Consider the following 19,900-nt stretch of genomic DNA (forward strand, 5'->3'; position numbering starts at 1 on the left):
GGGGGAGGTATAGATGGGGGGGGGGGCGGTGTGATGTCGGTATAGATGGGGGGGGCAGTGTGATGTCGGTATAGATGGGGGGGCAGTGTGATGTCGGTATAGATGGGGGGGGCAGTGTGATGTCGGTATAGATGGGGGGGGGCAGTGTGATGTCGGTATAGATGGGGGGGGCAGTGTGATGTCGGTATAGATGGGGGGGGGCAGTGTGATGTCGGTATAGATGGGGGGGGGGCAGTGTGATGTCGGTATAGTGTGGGGGGAGGTATAGATGGGGGGGGCGGTGTGATGTCGGTATAGTGTGGGGAGAGGTATAGATGGGGGGGGGGGCAGTGTGATGTCGGTATAGATGGGGGGGGCAGTGTGATGTCGGTATAGATGGGGGGGGCAGTGTGATGTCGGTATAGATGGGGGGGGGCAGTGTGATGTCGGTATAGTGTGGGGGGAGGTATAGATGGGGGGGGGCGGTGTGATGTCGGTATAGATGGGGGGGGGGGGGCGGTGTGATGTCGGTATAGATGGGGGGAGGTATAGATGGGGGGGAGGTATAGATGGGGGGGGGGGGCGGTGTGATGTCGGTATAGATGGGGGGGGGCGGTGTGATGTCGGTATAGTGTGGGGGGAGGTATAGATGGGGGGGGGGGCGGTGTGATGTCGGTATAGTGTGGGGGGAGGTATAGATGGGGGGGGGCGGTGTGATGTCGGTATAGTGTGGGGGGTATAGATGGGGGGGGGCAGTGTGATGTCGGTATAGATGGGGGGGGCGGTGTGATGTCGGTATAGTGTGGGGGGTATAGATGGGGGGGGGGGGCGGCGTGATGTCGGTATAGATGGGGGGAGGTATAGATGGGGGGAGGTATAGATGGGGGGGGGGGCGGTGTGATGTCGGTATAGATGGGGGGGGGCGGTGTGATGTCGGTATAGTGTGGGGGGAGGTATAGATGGGGGGGGGGGGCGGTGTGATGTCGGTATAGTGTGGGGGGAGGTATAGATGGGGGGGGGGCGGTGTGATGTCGGTATAGTGTGGGGGGAGGTGTGATGTCGGTATAGATGGGGGGGGGCGGTGTGATGTCGGTATAGTGTGGGGGGAGGTATAGATGAGGGGGGCGGTGTGATGTCGGTATAGTGTGGGGGGAGGTATAGATGGGGGGGGCAGTGTGATGTCGGTATAGATGGGGGGGGGCAGTGTGATGTCGGTATAGATGGGGGGGGGCAGTGTGATGTCGGTATAGATGGGGGGGGCGGTGTGATGTCGGTATAGTGTGGGGGGTATAGATGGGGGGGGGCAGTGTGATGTCGGTATAGATGGGGGGGGGCGGTGTGATGTCGGTATAGTGTGGGGGGTATAGATGGGGGGGGGCGGCGTGATGTCGGTATAGATGGGGGGAGGTATAGATGGGGGAGGTATAGATGGGGGGAGGTATAGATGGGGGGGGGGGGGGGGCGGTGTGATGTCGGTATAGATGGGGGGGGCGGTGTGATGTCGGTATAGTGTGGGGGGAGGTATAGATGGGGGGGCGGTGTGATGTCGGTATAGTGTGGGGGGAGGTATAGATGGGGGGGCGGTGTGATGTCGGTATAGTGTGGGGGGGTATAGAATGGGGGGGGCGGTGTGATGTCGGTATAGTGTGGGGGGTATAGATGGGGGGGGGGGGTGTGATGGTATAGTGTGGGGGGGGGGCGGTGTGATGTCGGTATAGATGTGGGGGGAGGGTATAGATGTGGGGGTGGTGTGATGTCGGTATAGTGTGGGGGCGGTGTGATGTCGGTATAGTGTGGGGGCGGTGTGATGGTATAGATGTGGGGGGGGGGCGGTGTGATGTCGGGGCGGTGTGATGGTATAGTGTGGGGGGGGCGGTGTGATGTCAGTATAGTGTGGGGGGGGTATAGATGTGGGGGGCGGTGTGATGTCGGTATAGTGTGGGGGGAGGGTATAGATGGGGGGCGGTGTGATGTCGGTATAGTGTGGCGGGAGGGTATAGATGTGGGGGTGGTGTGATGTCGGTATAGATGGGGGGCGGTGTGATGTCGGTATAGTGTGGCGGGAGGGTATAGATGTGGGGGTGGTGTGATGTCGGTATAGATGTGGGGCGGGGGGCGGTGTGATGTCGGTATAGTGTGGGGGGAGGGTATAGATGGGGGGCGGTGTGATGTCGGTATAGTGTGGCGGGAGGGTATAGATGTGGGGGTGGTGTGATGTCGGTATAGATGGGGGGCGGTGTGATGTCGGTATAGTGTGGGGGGAGGGTATAGATGTGGGGGCGGTGTGATGTCGGTATAGTGTGGCGGGAGGGTATAGATGTGGGGGTGGTGTGATGTCGGTATAGATGTGGGGCGGGGGGCGGTGTGATGTCGGTATAGTGTGGGGGGAGGGTATAGATGGGGGGCGGTGTGATGTCGGTATAGTGTGGCGGGAGGGTATAGATGTGGGGGTGGTGTGATGTCGGTATAGATGGGGGGCGGTGTGATGTCGGTATAGTGTGGGGGGAGGGTATAGATGTGGGGGCGGTGTGATGTCGGTATAGTGTGGCGGGAGGGTATAGATGTGGGGGTGGTGTGATGTCGGTATAGATGTGGGGGGGGGGGTGGTGTGATGTCGGTATAGATTGGGGGGGGGGGGGGGGTGTAGTGTCCATCCTGTGTATTTGGGGTAATGGTCTTTCTTTCCTGCAGAGTCCTGCGGTCGGGAGGACATGAGCCGCTCAGCAGGTAAGGCTCCTGCGGGTAACCGTTCTGACACCGGGGCCCCGGGCCCTCACATGTGGTTCCCAGTGGGATAAGTAAAGCGGGTTCTTTCTCTTTGTCTTGCAGACAGCGATGAAGCCTCTTCTATGGTAAGTCAGAGGTACGGCCTCCAGGTGGCGCTGCACTCACCGGCGTGACAGCGATGTATGCATGTAGAGCGGGTGACCCAATGAGCAGCTCCTCCTGCTGCTGGGGGCAGATTATATATCCAGAGAACCTGTCACCGTGTAAACTAAAGGCAGCGTGTTATAGAGCAGGAGGAGCTGAGCAGATTATATATAAAGAGAACCTGTCACCATGTAATCTGCAGGCAGTGTGTTATAGAGCAGGAGGAGCTGAGCAGATTATATATAAAGAGAACCTGTCACCGTGTAATCTGCAGGCAGCGTGTTATAGAGCAGGAGGAGCTGAGCAGATTATATATACAGAGAACCTGTCACCGTGTAATCTGCAGGCAGCATGTTATAGAGCAGGAGGAGCTGAGCAGATTATATATACAGAGAACCTGTCACTGTGTAATCTGCAGGCAGTGTGTTATAGAGCAGGAGGAGCTGAGCAGATTATATATAAAGAGAACCAGTCACAGTGTAATCTGCAGGCAGCGTGTTATAGAGCAGGAGGAGCTGAGCAGATTATATATAAAGAGAACCTGTCACCATGTATTCTGCAGGCAGTGTGTAATAGAGCAGGAGGAGCTGAGCAGATTATATATAAAGAGAACCTGTCACCATGTAATCTGCAGGCAGAGTGTTATAGAGCAGGAGGAGCTGAGCAGATTATATATAAAGAGAACCTGTCACCATGTAATCTGCAGGCAGCGTGTTATAGAGCAGGAGGAGCTGAGCAGATTATATATACAGAGAACCTGTCACTGTGTAATCTGCAGGCAGTGTGTTATAGAGCAGGAGGAGCTGAGCAGATTATATATAAAGAGAACCTGTCACCGTATAATCTGCAGGCGGCGTGTTATAGAGCAGGAGGAGCTGAGCAGATTATATATAAAGAGAATTAAAATGGTTGTCGTGGATAGCTCACCACCCTCCTCTGTGTGGCAGGTGCTTTAGTCAAAAAACTGATCACCCAATCAGTCAAGAGAAATAGAAATGGATAAAGAATGACTGGCACTCACTATATGGGCATTTAATGGCCGCCAGCTGAACAATGAAGTGTAAGCAGCAGAAAATACACAACATATAATAAAGACGACACAATGTTAAAATAACATTAAAAATACCCCTAAAAATATAAAATATGAGAAGTGCACTGGTGGTAGGGTCCTATATATAGGGAAAGGTCCTCTGTATATAGCGCAGTCTGGTCGATAAGAGATCCTATCACCTCGGTGTATTCCCAATATTCCACTTCTGCGATCTTGTGTTCAGCAAATTCTGTAATATCACTAGTAACAATGTCCCTTTAGGTAAAGGCAATGTGCATCCAAATAATTGGTGCTGAAGGTACTGTCCCTTTAAGTGAAGGTAAATGATGTCGCTAGGTCCGTTGGTTCATTTCTCAATGTCCACAGTATATCGCATATAGCGGTCTGGACCTTAACCTCCGTAACCTCTGGTGCTCAATGCTGTGAGAAAATATCGCTTAGCGGTATCTATAAGTCCCCGGCAATCCCCTTGTTCACCGCACCGCTCGAAGTTACTTCCGGCGTCCTCGCTCTCTGGTGTCTGTCACGTGTTCTCCCCAGAGATATCGCGGGACTTGATAACTTTGTTCCGGTATTCCTGTGAGAGGTACTCGCATTGAATGAAAAATGGAGCGCTCCAAATTTAAAAGATGATTTATGTGGTCTCAATCGTATCCGGATTCTTGCTTCAAGCAGAGATATAACGCCAGACGCGTTTCGGGGACTTCTTTCCCCTTCCTCAGTGGCTATAGCCCTGCTAGTACGTCACCTCCTTTTATATCACCACAGATACTCTGCAAAATCTGGACTGGAGTGTCTTTTTCATAGGTTGCAATTTTGGTGCGTTTTTCATGCGGTTTTTGCGCGACACATGCGTTTTTTCTATATTTTCATCATAGTGCTATAGTCAATACTAGTGATAAAGGACAAGTTGCTACCCAGTTGCTTTCCATTAATAAATATACAAAATGTATAAAATCTATGTAAAACATACGACTATTACATATAAAAAGGAAGTACATTTCATAGGACTAACAGCGTAGTCGTCATCATAGTCACGTATTCATCTTCTATCTGGTAGAGGTAGGAATTTTGTCACCCAACATGTGGATTTAGCTGCCACCAATCTCAGTCTGGATATGTGGAATCACATCGAATTAAAAAAACAAAAAGTGGATACTTTTCTATTTGAAGCACCAGAAATGGAGAACACAGATACTAAATCCAAACATGATCTATTCAGAGAATTGGAAAGCTTAGTTGTCAAACTGAAGCAAAACTGGGAAATTAGATCCTTACGCCAATATTTAGACGAGGACAGGATCCCTAAAGGTCTACAATTACGGAAAGCTCCAGCCCAGGACTTGTAGGGAGAGGAGTTTAACCTTCTGCATATACAATCACGAGCATTAGTCAAATTGATTAGAAAAAGGAGAGTCCAAATTTTAGGGTCCATTACAGAGGAGATTAATCGGATGAAAGTGAAAATAGACCAATTACCCAAAGATAGTATTTTAAATTTATGGCAGGATAGAATATGAAAAAGTTTGGACAAAACTGAATCTGAAATAATTGCGAAAAAAAGCAAAAAACACAGTTTTGTCCCTAAATTGCAAAACAAAGGTTATAATGAGATAGAAAATAGAGATGGATCTATTTATATTCCTACAGAACAATTGAGACCCACTATACCAACTAGAAATAGGTACGAGACACTGGCGCAGCAGCCTTTTTTAGATGGGACTCAACCACTCGCCAAGATTAAAACCCAGACACCCCCGATCACCAGAGCACAAACCCCTCAGAGACACCGTCACAACAGACCGGAAGAGTCGTATTCTTCACCTCACCAGACACGGACAGAGAGATGATCGGAGAACTCCACCAACACACAACCAACCACATCACAATCAGCAAATAGGAACAACCGGACACGAAGGGGAAGGAATCGCCGACAAACACAGGTAATATGGAACATCATACACATTATACATTTAAGTAACACCGGCACAGAGTTCCCTGCTGAATAAAGGACTGGAATTTGCACCCAGTGCACAGCTGAATACATTTAGTACCTACATTGGGATTCAGAAATTCATTAGGAATATATGCCTAAAAAAATACTTTAGAAAAAATCCGACCTCCACAACTTTACAAATAGAGGATGGATTTAAACTTACCGACTTGAGGAATAAATCAATGAAATGGGCCCAGAAATGGGCAGCTTTCAGAAAAATTTAGAAGTAGACCTCAGGAAAATAAAAGAAAAACAATTTTATAGAAAAAAAACCTATCAAATGGATTAATATCGGCAATTAGGGAATTACAAAAAAATGACAATATTACAATTCGCCCTGCCGATAAAAGGGGGGGGGCGATTGTAATTCTTGAGACCGCTAAATACATACAGGAGTGTGTTAGACAACTCTCTGACAGTACGACATATAAAAAACTTGAAATAGATCCAACCCAAAAATTCGGAGACGAGTTAGGAGAATACTGTCAGAGAGGAGCCCAGACGGGTATCTTGTCTAAACAGGAATCCGATTACATTATGGGGACGCCCGGAAGACTCCCGGTCTTTTACTGCCTTCCTAAGGTCCATAAGGAGATGGAGAGTCCTCCGGGCCGCCCCATAGTGTCAGGTATCGGCTCCCTAACATCTAATCGCTCAAGGTATATAGACACGTGGTTACAACCTGTGGTGAAAACCACAATGTCCTACTTGAGAGACACTACCCGAATTATTAGAAGGATTGACCGTGGGAGAGGACTGGATCAGGACTACCTTAGATGTCCAGTCCCTCTAGTCTACACGGCGATAGACCATGAAGCAGGTATAAGAGCTATTAAAGCACAATTAGAAGACACAGCAATTAGAGTTTATTTTAGAGGGGATAGAACACATCCTACAGCAGAATTTTTTTTATTTTGAGGGAAGTTTTTATTTACAGATTAGAGGAACCGCCATGGGCACCAGGTTTGCCCCCAGCTATGCAAACCTGTTCCTAGCACAATGGGAAGAGGGAGCCATTGATCCGCATAGAGGGGGCGACCTGGTGCTCGATATATAGATGACGTCATCCTAATTTGGAAAGGAGACCATAAAAGTCTAGATAGGTTCATAACTGAACTAAACGGAAACAATTTAAATTTGGTCTTCACACAAAGCATTAATACTATAGAAACTGAATTCTTGGACCTGGCAGTTATGAACGTAGGTGAAAAATGCATATGCAAGACCCATCAGAAACCCTCTGCCAGGAATGCATTTATCTTACACTCAAGTTGTCATTTGCCAAATTGCCTATTGAATGTGCCCTTCGGACAGTTCCGTAGACTCAAATGGAACTGTACTGAAGAGTCTCAATTCGAAGTGGAAGCCATGCACTTGAGAGATAAATTCCTGGCAAAACAGTATCCTAGTAAAATATTAGAGGGATCATTAGAGAAAGTAAGAAAACTACCGAGGAGTTCGCTATGGTCAGTAAAAACAGCGCAGAACAATGAAATAGATCCCCAATTTAGGATTATTCTCCCTTATAGAGCACAAAGGAGAAAAGTGGAAGAGATACTCAAACGCCATTGGCATCACCTACTGCAGGAGAAAGTTCTAGGTAGAATAATGCCTCCGAGACCACAAATAACGTATATGAGGGCGCCTAATTTAGGCATAAAAGTGGCCCCCTCCATTAAGACGAAACAGACTAAAACACCAGGTGCTGGTCGGCCGACTAATTTAAAGGGCTTCTACAAATGCGGACAGTGCATCTGCTGCAAAACAACCAAAATCCCAAGAAACACTAAGAAGGTGCTCTCTACCCAAAATTCTTTTATGTGGGAGATAGAGGACTTTCTTAGGCTACTTTCACACCTGCGTTTGGTGCGGATCCGTCTGGTATCTGCCCAGACGGATCCGCACCTATAATGCAAACGTTTAGATCTGTTCAGAACGGATCTGTTTGCATTACCATGAACAAAAAAAAAAAAAAAAAAAAAAAATTTTTTTTTTTTTTTTTTTTTTGTTCATGATAATGCAAACGGATCCGTTTTGACTTTACATTGAAAGTCAATGGGAGACGGATCCGTTTGAAAATTGAGCCATATTGTGTCAACTTCAAACGGATCCGTCCCCATTGACTTCCATTGTAAGTCTGGACGGATCCGCTCGCCTCCGCACGGCCAGGCGGACACCCGAACGCTGCAAGCTGCGTTCAGGTGTCCGCCTGCTGAGCGGAGGACAAACGGAGCCAAACTGATGCATTCTGAGCGGATCCGCGTCCATTCAGAATGCATTAGGGCTGGACGGATCCGTTCGGGGCCGCTTGTGAGAGCCTTCAAACGGAACTCACAAGCGGAACCCCGAACGCAGGTGTGAAAGTAGCCTTACATGCAATTCAGTCAGTGTGACCTGATACAATGTCTGTGCTCAAGACAATATATTGGACGGACAAAAAGAGCCTTGAGAGTGAGGATAGCCGAAAATATTTCTAATATCAAGAAAGGATATTTAAAACACTCACTCTCGAGGCTCACGGACAAGACCCCACGGGATTGACTTTTGTGGCCCTGGAAAAGATTGATAAACATTGGAGGAGAGGTGGAAATCACATTGAACGGATGTCAAGAGCAGAATCTAAACAAATGTATGATTTTGGAACATGATGCCAGCCGGTCTGAATGCGGAACTGGAGATCTTCGGCTTCTTATAATTCAGGGCGGTGTGCCTTTCACATGCTTGGCCGTTTATCGGGCTGTGACCCCCTCTTGGTGATGGGCCCACCTCCCCATTCCTACCTCTACCACATAGAAGATGAATACGTGACTATGATGACGATTACGCTGTTAGTCCTATGAAATGTACTTCCTTTTTATATGTAATAGTCGTATGTTTTACATAGATTTTATACATTTTGTATATTTATTAATGGAAAGCAACTGGGTAGCAACTTGTCCTTTATCACTAGTATTGACTATAGCACTATGATGAAAATATAGAAAAAACGCATGTGTCGCGCAAAAGCCGCATGAAAAACGCACCAAAATCGCAACCTATGAAAAAGACACTCCAGTCCAGATTTTGCAGAGTATCTGTGGTGATATAAAAGGAGGTGACGTACTAGCAGGGCTATAGCCACTGAGGAAGGGGAAAGAAGTCCCCGAAACGCGTCTGGCGTTATATCTCTGCTTGAAGCAAGAATCCGGATACGATTGAGACCACATAAATCATCTTTTAAATTTGGAGCGCTCCATTTTTCATCTAATGCGAGTACCTCTCACAGGAATACCGGAACAAAGTTATCAAGTCCCGCGATATCTCTGGGGAGAACACGTGACAGACACCAGAGAGCGAGGACGCCGGAAGTAACTTCGAGCGGTGCGGTGAACAAGGGGATTGCCGGGGACTTATAGATACCGCTAAGCGATATTTTCTCACAGCATTGAGCACCAGAGGTTACGGAGGTTCTCAAACACCTTAGAAAGGTCCAGACCGCTATATGCGATATACTGTGGACATTGAGAAATGAACCAACGGACCTAGCGACATCATTTACCTTCACTTAAAGGGACAGTACCTTCAGCACCAATTATTTGGATGCACATTGCCTTTACCTAAAGGGACATTGTTACTAGTGATATTACAGAATTTGCTGAACACAAGATCGCAGAAGTGGAATATTGGGAATACACCGAGGTGATGGGATCTCTTATCGACCAGACTGCGCTATATACAGAGGACCTTTCCCTATATATAGGACCCTACCACCAGTGCACTTCTCATATTTTATATTTTTAGGGGTATTTTTAATGTTATTTTAACATTGTGTCGTCTTTATTATATGTTGTGTATTTTCTGCTGCTTACACTTCATTGTTGAGCTGGCGGCCATTAAATGCCCATATAGTGAGTGCCAGTCATTCTTTATCCATATATATACAGAGAACCTGTCACCATGTAATCTGCAGGCAGTGTGTTATAGAGCAGGAGGAGCTGAGCAGATTATATATACAGAGAACCTGTCACTGTGTAATCTGCAGGCAGTGTGTTATAGAGCAGGAGGAGCTGAGCAGATTATATATAAAGAGAACCAGTCACAGTGTAATCTGCAGGCAGCGTGTTATAGAGCAGGAGGAGCTGAGCAGATTATATATAAAGAGAACCTGTCACCATGTATTCTGCAGGCAGTGTGTAATAGAGCAGGAGGAGCTGAGCAGATTATATATAAAGAGAACCTGTCACCATGTAATCTGCAGGCAGAGTGTTATAGAGCAGGAGGAGCTGAGCAGATTATATATAAAGAGAACCTGTCACCATGTAATCTGCAGGCAGCGTGTTATAGAGCAGGAGGAGCTGAGCAGATTATATATACAGAGAACCTGTCACTGTGTAATCTGCAGGCAGTGTGTTATAGAGCAGGAGGAGCTGAGCAGATTATATATAAAGAGAACCTGTCACCGTATAATCTGCAGGCGGCGTGTTATAGAGCAGGAGGAGCTGAGCAGATTATATATAAAGAGAATTAAAATGGTTGTCGTGGATAGCTCACCACCCTCCTCTGTGTGGCAGGTGCTTTAGTCAAAAAACTGATCACCCAATCAGTCAAGAGAAATAGAAATGGATAAAGAATGACTGGCACTCACTATATGGGCATTTAATGGCCGCCAGCTCAACAATGAAGTGTAAGCAGCAGAAAATACACAACATATAATAAAGACGACACAATGTTAAAATAACATTAAAAATACCCCTAAAAATATAAAATATGAGAAGTGCACTGGTGGTAGGGTCCTATATATAGGGAAAGGTCCTCTGTATATAGCGCAGTCTGGTCGATAAGAGATCCTATCACCTTGGTGTATTCCCAATATTCCACTTCTGCGATCTTGTGTTCAGCAAATTCTGTAATATCACTAGTAACAATGTCCCTTTAGGTAAAGGCAATGTGCATCCAAATAATTGGTGCTGAAGGTACTGTCCCTTTAAGTGAAGGTAAATGATGTCGCTAGGTCCGTTGGTTCATTTCTCAATGTCCACAGTATATCGCATATAGCGGTCTGGACCTTAACCTCCGTAACCTCTGGTGCTCAATGCTGTGAGAAAATATCGCTTAGCGGTATCTATAAGTCCCCGGCAATCCCCTTGTTCACCGCACCGCTCGAAGTTACTTCCGGCGTCCTCGCTCTCTGGTGTCTGTCACGTGTTCTCCCCAGAGATATCGCGGGACTTGATAACTTTGTTCCGGTATTCCTGTGAGAGGTACTCGCATTGAATGAAAAATGGAGCGCTCCAAATTTAAAAGATGATTTATGTGGTCTCAATCGTATCCGGATTCTTGCTTCAAGCAGAGATATAACGCCAGACGCGTTTCGGGGACTTCTTTCCCCTTCCTCAGTGGCTATAGCCCTGCTAGTACGTCACCTCCTTTTATATCACCACAGATACTCTGCAAAATCTGGACTGGAGTGTCTTTTTCATAGGTTGCAATTTTGGTGCGTTTTTCATGCGGTTTTTGCGCGACACATGCGTTTTTTCTATATTTTCATCATAGTGCTATAGTCAATACTAGTGATAAAGGACAAGTTGCTACCCAGTTGCTTTCCATTAATAAATATACAAAATGTATAAAATCTATGTAAAACATACGACTATTACATATAAAAAGGAAGTACATTTCATAGGACTAACAGCGTAGTCGTCATCATAGTCACGTATTCATCTTCTATCTGGTAGAGGTAGGAATTTTGTCACCCAACATGTGGATTTAGCTGCCACCAATCTCAGTCTGGATATGTGGAATCACATCGAATTAAAAAAACAAAAAGTGGATACTTTTCTATTTGAAGCACCAGAAATGGAGAACACAGATACTAAATCCAAACATGATCTATTCAGAGAATTGGAAAGCTTAGTTGTCAAACTGAAGCAAAACTGGGAAATTAGATCCTTACGCCAATATTTAGACGAGGACAGGATCCCTAAAGGTCTACAATTACGGAAAGCTCCAGCCCAGGACTTGTAGGGAGAGGAGTTTAACCTTCTGCATATACAATCACGAGCATTAGTCAAATTGATTAGAAAAAGGAGAGTCCAAATTTTAGGGTCCATTACAGAGGAGATTAATCGGATGAAAGTGAAAATAGACCAATTACCCAAAGATAGTATTTTAAATTTATGGCAGGATAGAATATGAAAAAGTTTGGACAAAACTGAATCTGAAATAATTGCGAAAAAAAGCAAAAAACACAGTTTTGTCCCTAAATTGCAAAACAAAGGTTATAATGAGATAGAAAATAGAGATGGATCTATTTATATTCCTACAGAACAATTGAGACCCACTATACCAACTAGAAATAGGTACGAGACACTGGCGCAGCAGCCTTTTTTAGATGGGACTCAACCACTCGCCAAGATTAAAACCCAGACACCCCCGATCACCAGAGCACAAACCCCTCAGAGACACCGTCACAACAGACCGGAAGAGTCGTATTCTTCACCTCACCAGACACGGACAGAGAGATGATCGGAGAACTCCACCAACACACAACCAACCACATCACAATCAGCAAATAGGAACAACCGGACACGAAGGGGAAGGAATCGCCGACAAACACAGGTAATATGGAACATCATACACATTATACATTTAAGTAACACCGGCACAGAGTTCCCTGCTGAATAAAGGACTGGAATTTGCACCCAGTGCACAGCTGAATACATTTAGTACCTACATTGGGATTCAGAAATTCATTAGGAATATATGCCTAAAAAAATACTTTAGAAAAAATCCGACCTCCACAACTTTACAAATAGAGGATGGATTTAAACTTACCGACTTGAGGAATAAATCAATGAAATGGGCCCAGAAATGGGCAGCTTTCAGAAAAATTTAGAAGTAGACCTCAGGAAAATAAAAGAAAAACAATTTTATAGAAAAAAAACCTATCAAATGGATTAATATCGGCAATTAGGGAATTACAAAAAAATGACAATATTACAATTCGCCCTGCCGATAAAAGGGGGGGGGCGATTGTAATTCTTGAGACCGCTAAATACATACAGGAGTGTGTTAGACAACTCTCTGACAGTACGACATATAAAAAACTTGAAATAGATCCAACCCAAAAATTCGGAGACGAGTTAGGAGAATACTGTCAGAGAGGAGCCCAGACGGGTATCTTGTCTAAACAGGAATCCGATTACATTATGGGGACGCCCGGAAGACTCCCGGTCTTTTACTGCCTTCCTAAGGTCCATAAGGAGATGGAGAGTCCTCCGGGCCGCCCCATAGTGTCAGGTATCGGCTCCCTAACATCTAATCGCTCAAGGTATATAGACACGTGGTTACAACCTGTGGTGAAAACCACAATGTCCTACTTGAGAGACACTACCCGAATTATTAGAAGGATTGACCGTGGGAGAGGACTGGATCAGGACTACCTTAGATGTCCAGTCCCTCTAGTCTACACGGCGATAGACCATGAAGCAGGTATAAGAGCTATTAAAGCACAATTAGAAGACACAGCAATTAGAGTTTATTTTAGAGGGGATAGAACACATCCTACAGCAGAATTTTTTTTATTTTGAGGGAAGTTTTTATTTACAGATTAGAGGAACCGCCATGGGCACCAGGTTTGCCCCCAGCTATGCAAACCTGTTCCTAGCACAATGGGAAGAGGGAGCCATTGATCCGCATAGAGGGGGCGACCTGGTGCTCGATATATAGATGACGTCATCCTAATTTGGAAAGGAGACCATAAAAGTCTAGATAGGTTCATAACTGAACTAAACGGAAACAATTTAAATTTGGTCTTCACACAAAGCATTAATACTATAGAAACTGAATTCTTGGACCTGGCAGTTATGAACGTAGGTGAAAAATGCATATGCAAGACCCATCAGAAACCCTCTGCCAGGAATGCATTTATCTTACACTCAAGTTGTCATTTGCCAAATTGCCTATTGAATGTGCCCTTCGGACAGTTCCGTAGACTCAAATGGAACTGTACTGAAGAGTCTCAATTCGAAGTGGAAGCCATGCACTTGAGAGATAAATTCCTGGCAAAACAGTATCCTAGTAAAATATTAGAGGGATCATTAGAGAAAGTAAGAAAACTACCGAGGAGTTCGCTATGGTCAGTAAAAACAGCGCAGAACAATGAAATAGATCCCCAATTTAGGATTATTCTCCCTTATAGAGCACAAAGGAGAAAAGTGGAAGAGATACTCAAACGCCATTGGCATCACCTACTGCAGGAGAAAGTTCTAGGTAGAATAATGCCTCCGAGACCACAAATAACGTATATGAGGGCGCCTAATTTAGGCATAAAAGTGGCCCCCTCCATTAAGACGAAACAGACTAAAACACCAGGTGCTGGTCGGCCGACTAATTTAAAGGGCTTCTACAAATGCGGACAGTGCATCTGCTGCAAAACAACCAAAATCCCAAGAAACACTAAGAAGGTGCTCTCTACCCAAAATTCTTTTATGTGGGAGATAGAGGACTTTCTTAGGCTACTTTCACACCTGCGTTTGGTGCGGATCCGTCTGGTATCTGCCCAGACGGATCCGCACCTATAATGCAAACGTTTAGATCTGTTCAGAACGGATCTGTTTGCATTACCATGAACAAAAAAAAAAAAAAAAAAAAAAAATTTTTTTTTTTTTTTTTTTTTTGTTCATGATAATGCAAACGGATCCGTTTTGACTTTACATTGAAAGTCAATGGGAGACGGATCCGTTTGAAAATTGAGCCATATTGTGTCAACTTCAAACGGATCCGTCCCCATTGACTTCCATTGTAAGTCTGGACGGATCCGCTCGCCTCCGCACGGCCAGGCGGACACCCGAACGCTGCAAGCTGCGTTCAGGTGTCCGCCTGCTGAGCGGAGGACAAACGGAGCCAAACTGATGCATTCTGAGCGGATCCGCGTCCATTCAGAATGCATTAGGGCTGGACGGATCCGTTCGGGGCCGCTTGTGAGAGCCTTCAAACGGAACTCACAAGCGGAACCCCGAACGCAGGTGTGAAAGTAGCCTTACATGCAATTCAGTCAGTGTGACCTGATACAATGTCTGTGCTCAAGACAATATATTGGACGGACAAAAAGAGCCTTGAGAGTGAGGATAGCCGAAAATATTTCTAATATCAAGAAAGGATATTTAAAACACTCACTCTCGAGGCTCACGGACAAGACCCCACGGGATTGACTTTTGTGGCCCTGGAAAAGATTGATAAACATTGGAGGAGAGGTGGAAATCACATTGAACGGATGTCAAGAGCAGAATCTAAACAAATGTATGATTTTGGAACATGATGCCAGCCGGTCTGAATGCGGAACTGGAGATCTTCGGCTTCTTATAATTCAGGGCGGTGTGCCTTTCACATGCTTGGCCGTTTATCGGGCTGTGACCCCCTCTTGGTGATGGGCCCACCTCCCCATTCCTACCTCTACCACATAGAAGATGAATACGTGACTATGATGACGATTACGCTGTTAGTCCTATGAAATGTACTTCCTTTTTATATGTAATAGTCGTATGTTTTACATAGATTTTATACATTTTGTATATTTATTAATGGAAAGCAACTGGGTAGCAACTTGTCCTTTATCACTAGTATTGACTATAGCACTATGATGAAAATATAGAAAAAACGCATGTGTCGCGCAAAAGCCGCATGAAAAACGCACCAAAATCGCAACCTATGAAAAAGACACTCCAGTCCAGATTTTGCAGAGTATCTGTGGTGATATAAAAGGAGGTGACGTACTAGCAGGGCTATAGCCACTGAGGAAGGGGAAAGAAGTCCCCGAAACGCGTCTGGCGTTATATCTCTGCTTGAAGCAAGAATCCGGATACGATTGAGACCACATAAATCATCTTTTAAATTTGGAGCGCTCCATTTTTCATCTAATGCGAGTACCTCTCACAGGAATACCGGAACAAAGTTATCAAGTCCCGCGATATCTCTGGGGAGAACACGTGACAGACACCAGAGAGCGAGGACGCCGGAAGTAACTTCGAGCGGTGCGGTGAACAAGGGGATTGCCGGGGACTTATAGATACCGCTAAGCGATATTTTCTCACAGCATTGAGCACCAGAGGTTACGGAGGTTCTCAAACACCTTAGAAAGGTCCAGACCGCTATATGCGATATACTGTGGACATTGAGAAATGAACCAACGGACCTAGCGACATCATTTACCTTCACTTAAAGGGACAGTACCTTCAGCACCAATTATTTGGATGCACATTGCCTTTACCTAAAGGGACATTGTTACTAGTGATATTACAGAATTTGCTGAACACAAGATCGCAGAAGTGGAATATTGGGAATACACCGAGGTGATGGGATCTCTTATCGACCAGACTGCGCTATATACAGAGGACCTTTCCCTATATATAGGACCCTACCACCAGTGCACTTCTCATATTTTATATTTTTAGGGGTATTTTTAATGTTATTTTAACATTGTGTCGTCTTTATTATATGTTGTGTATTTTCTGCTGCTTACACTTCATTGTTGAGCTGGCGGCCATTAAATGCCCATATAGTGAGTGCCAGTCATTCTTTATCCATATATATACAGAGAACCTGTCACCATGTAATCTGCAGGCAGTGTGTTATAGAGCAGGAGGAGCTGAGCAGATTATATATAAAGAGAACCTGTCACCGTGTAATCTGCAGGCAGTGTGTTATAGAGCAGGAGGAGCTGAGCAGATTATATATAAAGAGAACCTGTCACCATGTAATCTGCAGGCAGTGTGTTATAGAGCAGGAGGAGCTGAGCAGATTATATATAAAGAGGACCTGTCATCGTGTAATCTGCAGGCAGCGTGTCATAGAGCAGGAGGAGCTGAGCAGATTATATATAAAGAGAACCTGTCACCGTGTAATCTGCAGGCAGCGTGTTATAGAGCAGGAGGAGCTGAGCAGATTATATATACAGAGAGCCTGTCACCATGTAATCTGCAGACAGCGTGTTATAGAGCAGGAGGATCTGAGCAGATTATATATACAGAGAACCTGTCACCGTGTAATCTGCAGGCAGCATGTTATAGAGCAGGAGGAGCTGAGCAGATTATATATACAGAGAACCTGTCACTGTGTAATCTGCAGGCAGTGTGTTATAGAGCAGGAGGAGCTGAGCAGATTATATATAAAGAGAACCAGTCACAGTGTAATCTGCAGGCAGCGTGTTATAGAGCAGGAGGAGCTGAGCAGATTATATATAAAGAGAACCTGTCACCATGTATTCTGCAGGCAGTGTGTAATAGAGCAGGAGGAGCTGAGCAGATTATATATAAAGAGAACCTGTCACCATGTAATCTGCAGGCAGAGTGTTATAGAGCAGGAGGAGCTGAGCAGATTATATATAAAGAGAACCTGTCACCGTGTAATCTGCAGGCAGCGTGTTATAGAGCAGGAGGAGCTGAGCAGATTATATATACAGAGAACCTGTCACTGTGTAATCTGCAGGCAGTGTGTTATAGAGCAGGAGGAGCTGAGCAGATTATATATAAAGAGAACCTGTCACCGTATAATCTGCAGGCGGCGTGTTATAGAGCAGGAGGAGCTGAGCAGATTATATATAAAGAGAATTAAAATGGTTGTCGTGGATAGCTCACCACCCTCCTCTGTGTGGCAGGTGCTTTAGTCAAAAAACTGATCACCCAATCAGTCAAGAGAAATAGAAATGGATAAAGAATGACTGGCACTCACTATATGGGCATTTAATGGCCGCCAGCTGAACAATGAAGTGTAAGCAGCAGAAAATACACAACATATAATAAAGACGACACAATGTTAAAATAACATTAAAAATACCCCTAAAAATATAAAATATGAGAAGTGCACTGGTGGTAGGGTCCTATATATAGGGAAAGGTCCTCTGTATATAGCGCAGTCTGGTCGATAAGAGATCCTATCACCTTGGTGTATTCCCAATATTCCACTTCTGCGATCTTGTGTTCAGCAAATTCTGTAATATCACTAGTAACAATGTCCCTTTAGGTAAAGGCAATGTGCATCCAAATAATTGGTGCTGAAGGTACTGTCCCTTTAAGTGAAGGTAAATGATGTCGCTAGGTCCGTTGGTTCATTTCTCAATGTCCACAGTATATCGCATATAGCGGTCTGGACCTTAACCTCCGTAACCTCTGGTGCTCAATGCTGTGAGAAAATATCGCTTAGCGGTATCTATAAGTCCCCGGCAATCCCCTTGTTCACCGCACCGCTCGAAGTTACTTCCGGCGTCCTCGCTCTCTGGTGTCTGTCACGTGTTCTCCCCAGAGATATCGCGGGACTTGATAACTTTGTTCCGGTATTCCTGTGAGAGGTACTCGCATTGAATGAAAAATGGAGCGCTCCAAATTTAAAAGATGATTTATGTGGTCTCAATCGTATCCGGATTCTTGCTTCAAGCAGAGATATAACGCCAGACGCGTTTCGGGGACTTCTTTCCCCTTCCTCAGTGGCTATAGCCCTGCTAGTACGTCACCTCCTTTTATATCACCACAGATACTCTGCAAAATCTGGACTGGAGTGTCTTTTTCATAGGTTGCAATTTTGGTGCGTTTTTCATGCGGTTTTTGCGCGACACATGCGTTTTTTCTATATTTTCATCATAGTGCTATAGTCAATACTAGTGATAAAGGACAAGTTGCTACCCAGTTGCTTTCCATTAATAAATATACAAAATGTATAAAATCTATGTAAAACATACGACTATTACATATAAAAAGGAAGTACATTTCATAGGACTAACAGCGTAGTCGTCATCATAGTCACGTATTCATCTTCTATCTGGTAGAGGTAGGAATTTTGTCACCCAACACGTGGATTTAGCTGCCACCAATCTCAGTCTGGATATGTGGAATCACATCGAATTAAAAAAACAAAAAGTGGATACTTTTCTATTTGAAGCACCAGAAATGGAGAACACAGATACTAAATCCAAACATGATCTATTCAGAGAATTGGAAAGCTTAGTTGTCAAACTGAAGCAAAACTGGGAAATTAGATCCTTACGCCAATATTTAGACGAGGACAGGATCCCTAAAGGTCTACAATTACGGAAAGCTCCAGCCCAGGACTTGTAGGGAGAGGAGTTTAACCTTCTGCATATACAATCACGAGCATTAGTCAAATTGATTAGAAAAAGGAGAGTCCAAATTTTAGGGTCCATTACAGAGGAGATTAATCGGATGAAAGTGAAAATAGACCAATTACCCAAAGATAGTATTTTAAATTTATGGCAGGATAGAATATGAAAAAGTTTGGACAAAACTGAATCTGAAATAATTGCGAAAAAAAGCAAAAAACACAGTTTTGTCCCTAAATTGCAAAACAAAGGTTATAATGAGATAGAAAATAGAGATGGATCTATTTATATTCCTACAGAACAATTGAGACCCACTATACCAACTAGAAATAGGTACGAGACACTGGCGCAGCAGCCTTTTTTAGATGGGACTCAACCACTCGCCAAGATTAAAACCCAGACACCCCCGATCACCAGAGCACAAACCCCTCAGAGACACCGTCACAACAGACCGGAAGAGTCGTATTCTTCACCTCACCAGACACGGACAGAGAGATGATTGGAGAACTCCACCAACACACAACCAACCACATCACAATCAGCAAATAGGAACAACCGGACACGAAGGGGAAGGAATCGCCGACAAACACAGGTAATATGGAACATCATACACATTATACATTTAAGTAACACCGGCACAGAGTTCCCTGCTGAATAAAGGACTGGAATTTGCACCCAGTGCACAGCTGAATACATTTAGTACCTACATTGGGATTCAGAAATTCATTAGGAATATATGCCTAAAAAAATACTTTAGAAAAAATCCGACCTCCACAACTTTACAAATAGAGGATGGATTTAAACTTACCGACTTGAGGAATAAATCAATGAAATGGGCCCAGAAATGGGCAGCTTTCAGAAAAATTTAGAAGTAGACCTCAGGAAAATAAAAGAAAAACAATTTTATAGAAAAAAA

At 44.7% G+C, this 19,900-nt stretch overlaps 1 protein-coding gene across 3 annotated transcripts in view; it reads left to right on the forward strand.

Annotated features, from left to right (window-relative positions):
- The window catches only part of CEP70 (centrosomal protein 70), a 64,804-nt gene that overhangs the window by 10,211 nt on the left and 34,693 nt on the right, over nt 1–19,900 (forward strand). For 2 of the 3 annotated variants that reach the window (XM_040440967.1, XM_040440969.1), the window contains exons 2-3: nt 2,671–2,706; nt 2,809–2,831. The exons of the other annotated variant lie outside the window; for it this stretch is intronic. In XM_040440967.1, the coding sequence (XP_040296901.1) occupies nt 2,691–2,706; nt 2,809–2,831 (39 nt within the window). In that variant the 5' untranslated portion in view covers nt 2,671–2,690. The remainder of the gene's footprint in view (nt 1–2,670; nt 2,707–2,808; nt 2,832–19,900) is intronic. 3 annotated transcript variants of the gene reach the window in all.

The sequence above is a fragment of the Bufo bufo genome, chromosome 7 (assembly GCF_905171765.1).
Source record: "Bufo bufo chromosome 7, aBufBuf1.1, whole genome shotgun sequence".
Lineage (NCBI taxonomy): Eukaryota > Metazoa > Chordata > Amphibia > Anura > Bufonidae > Bufo > Bufo bufo.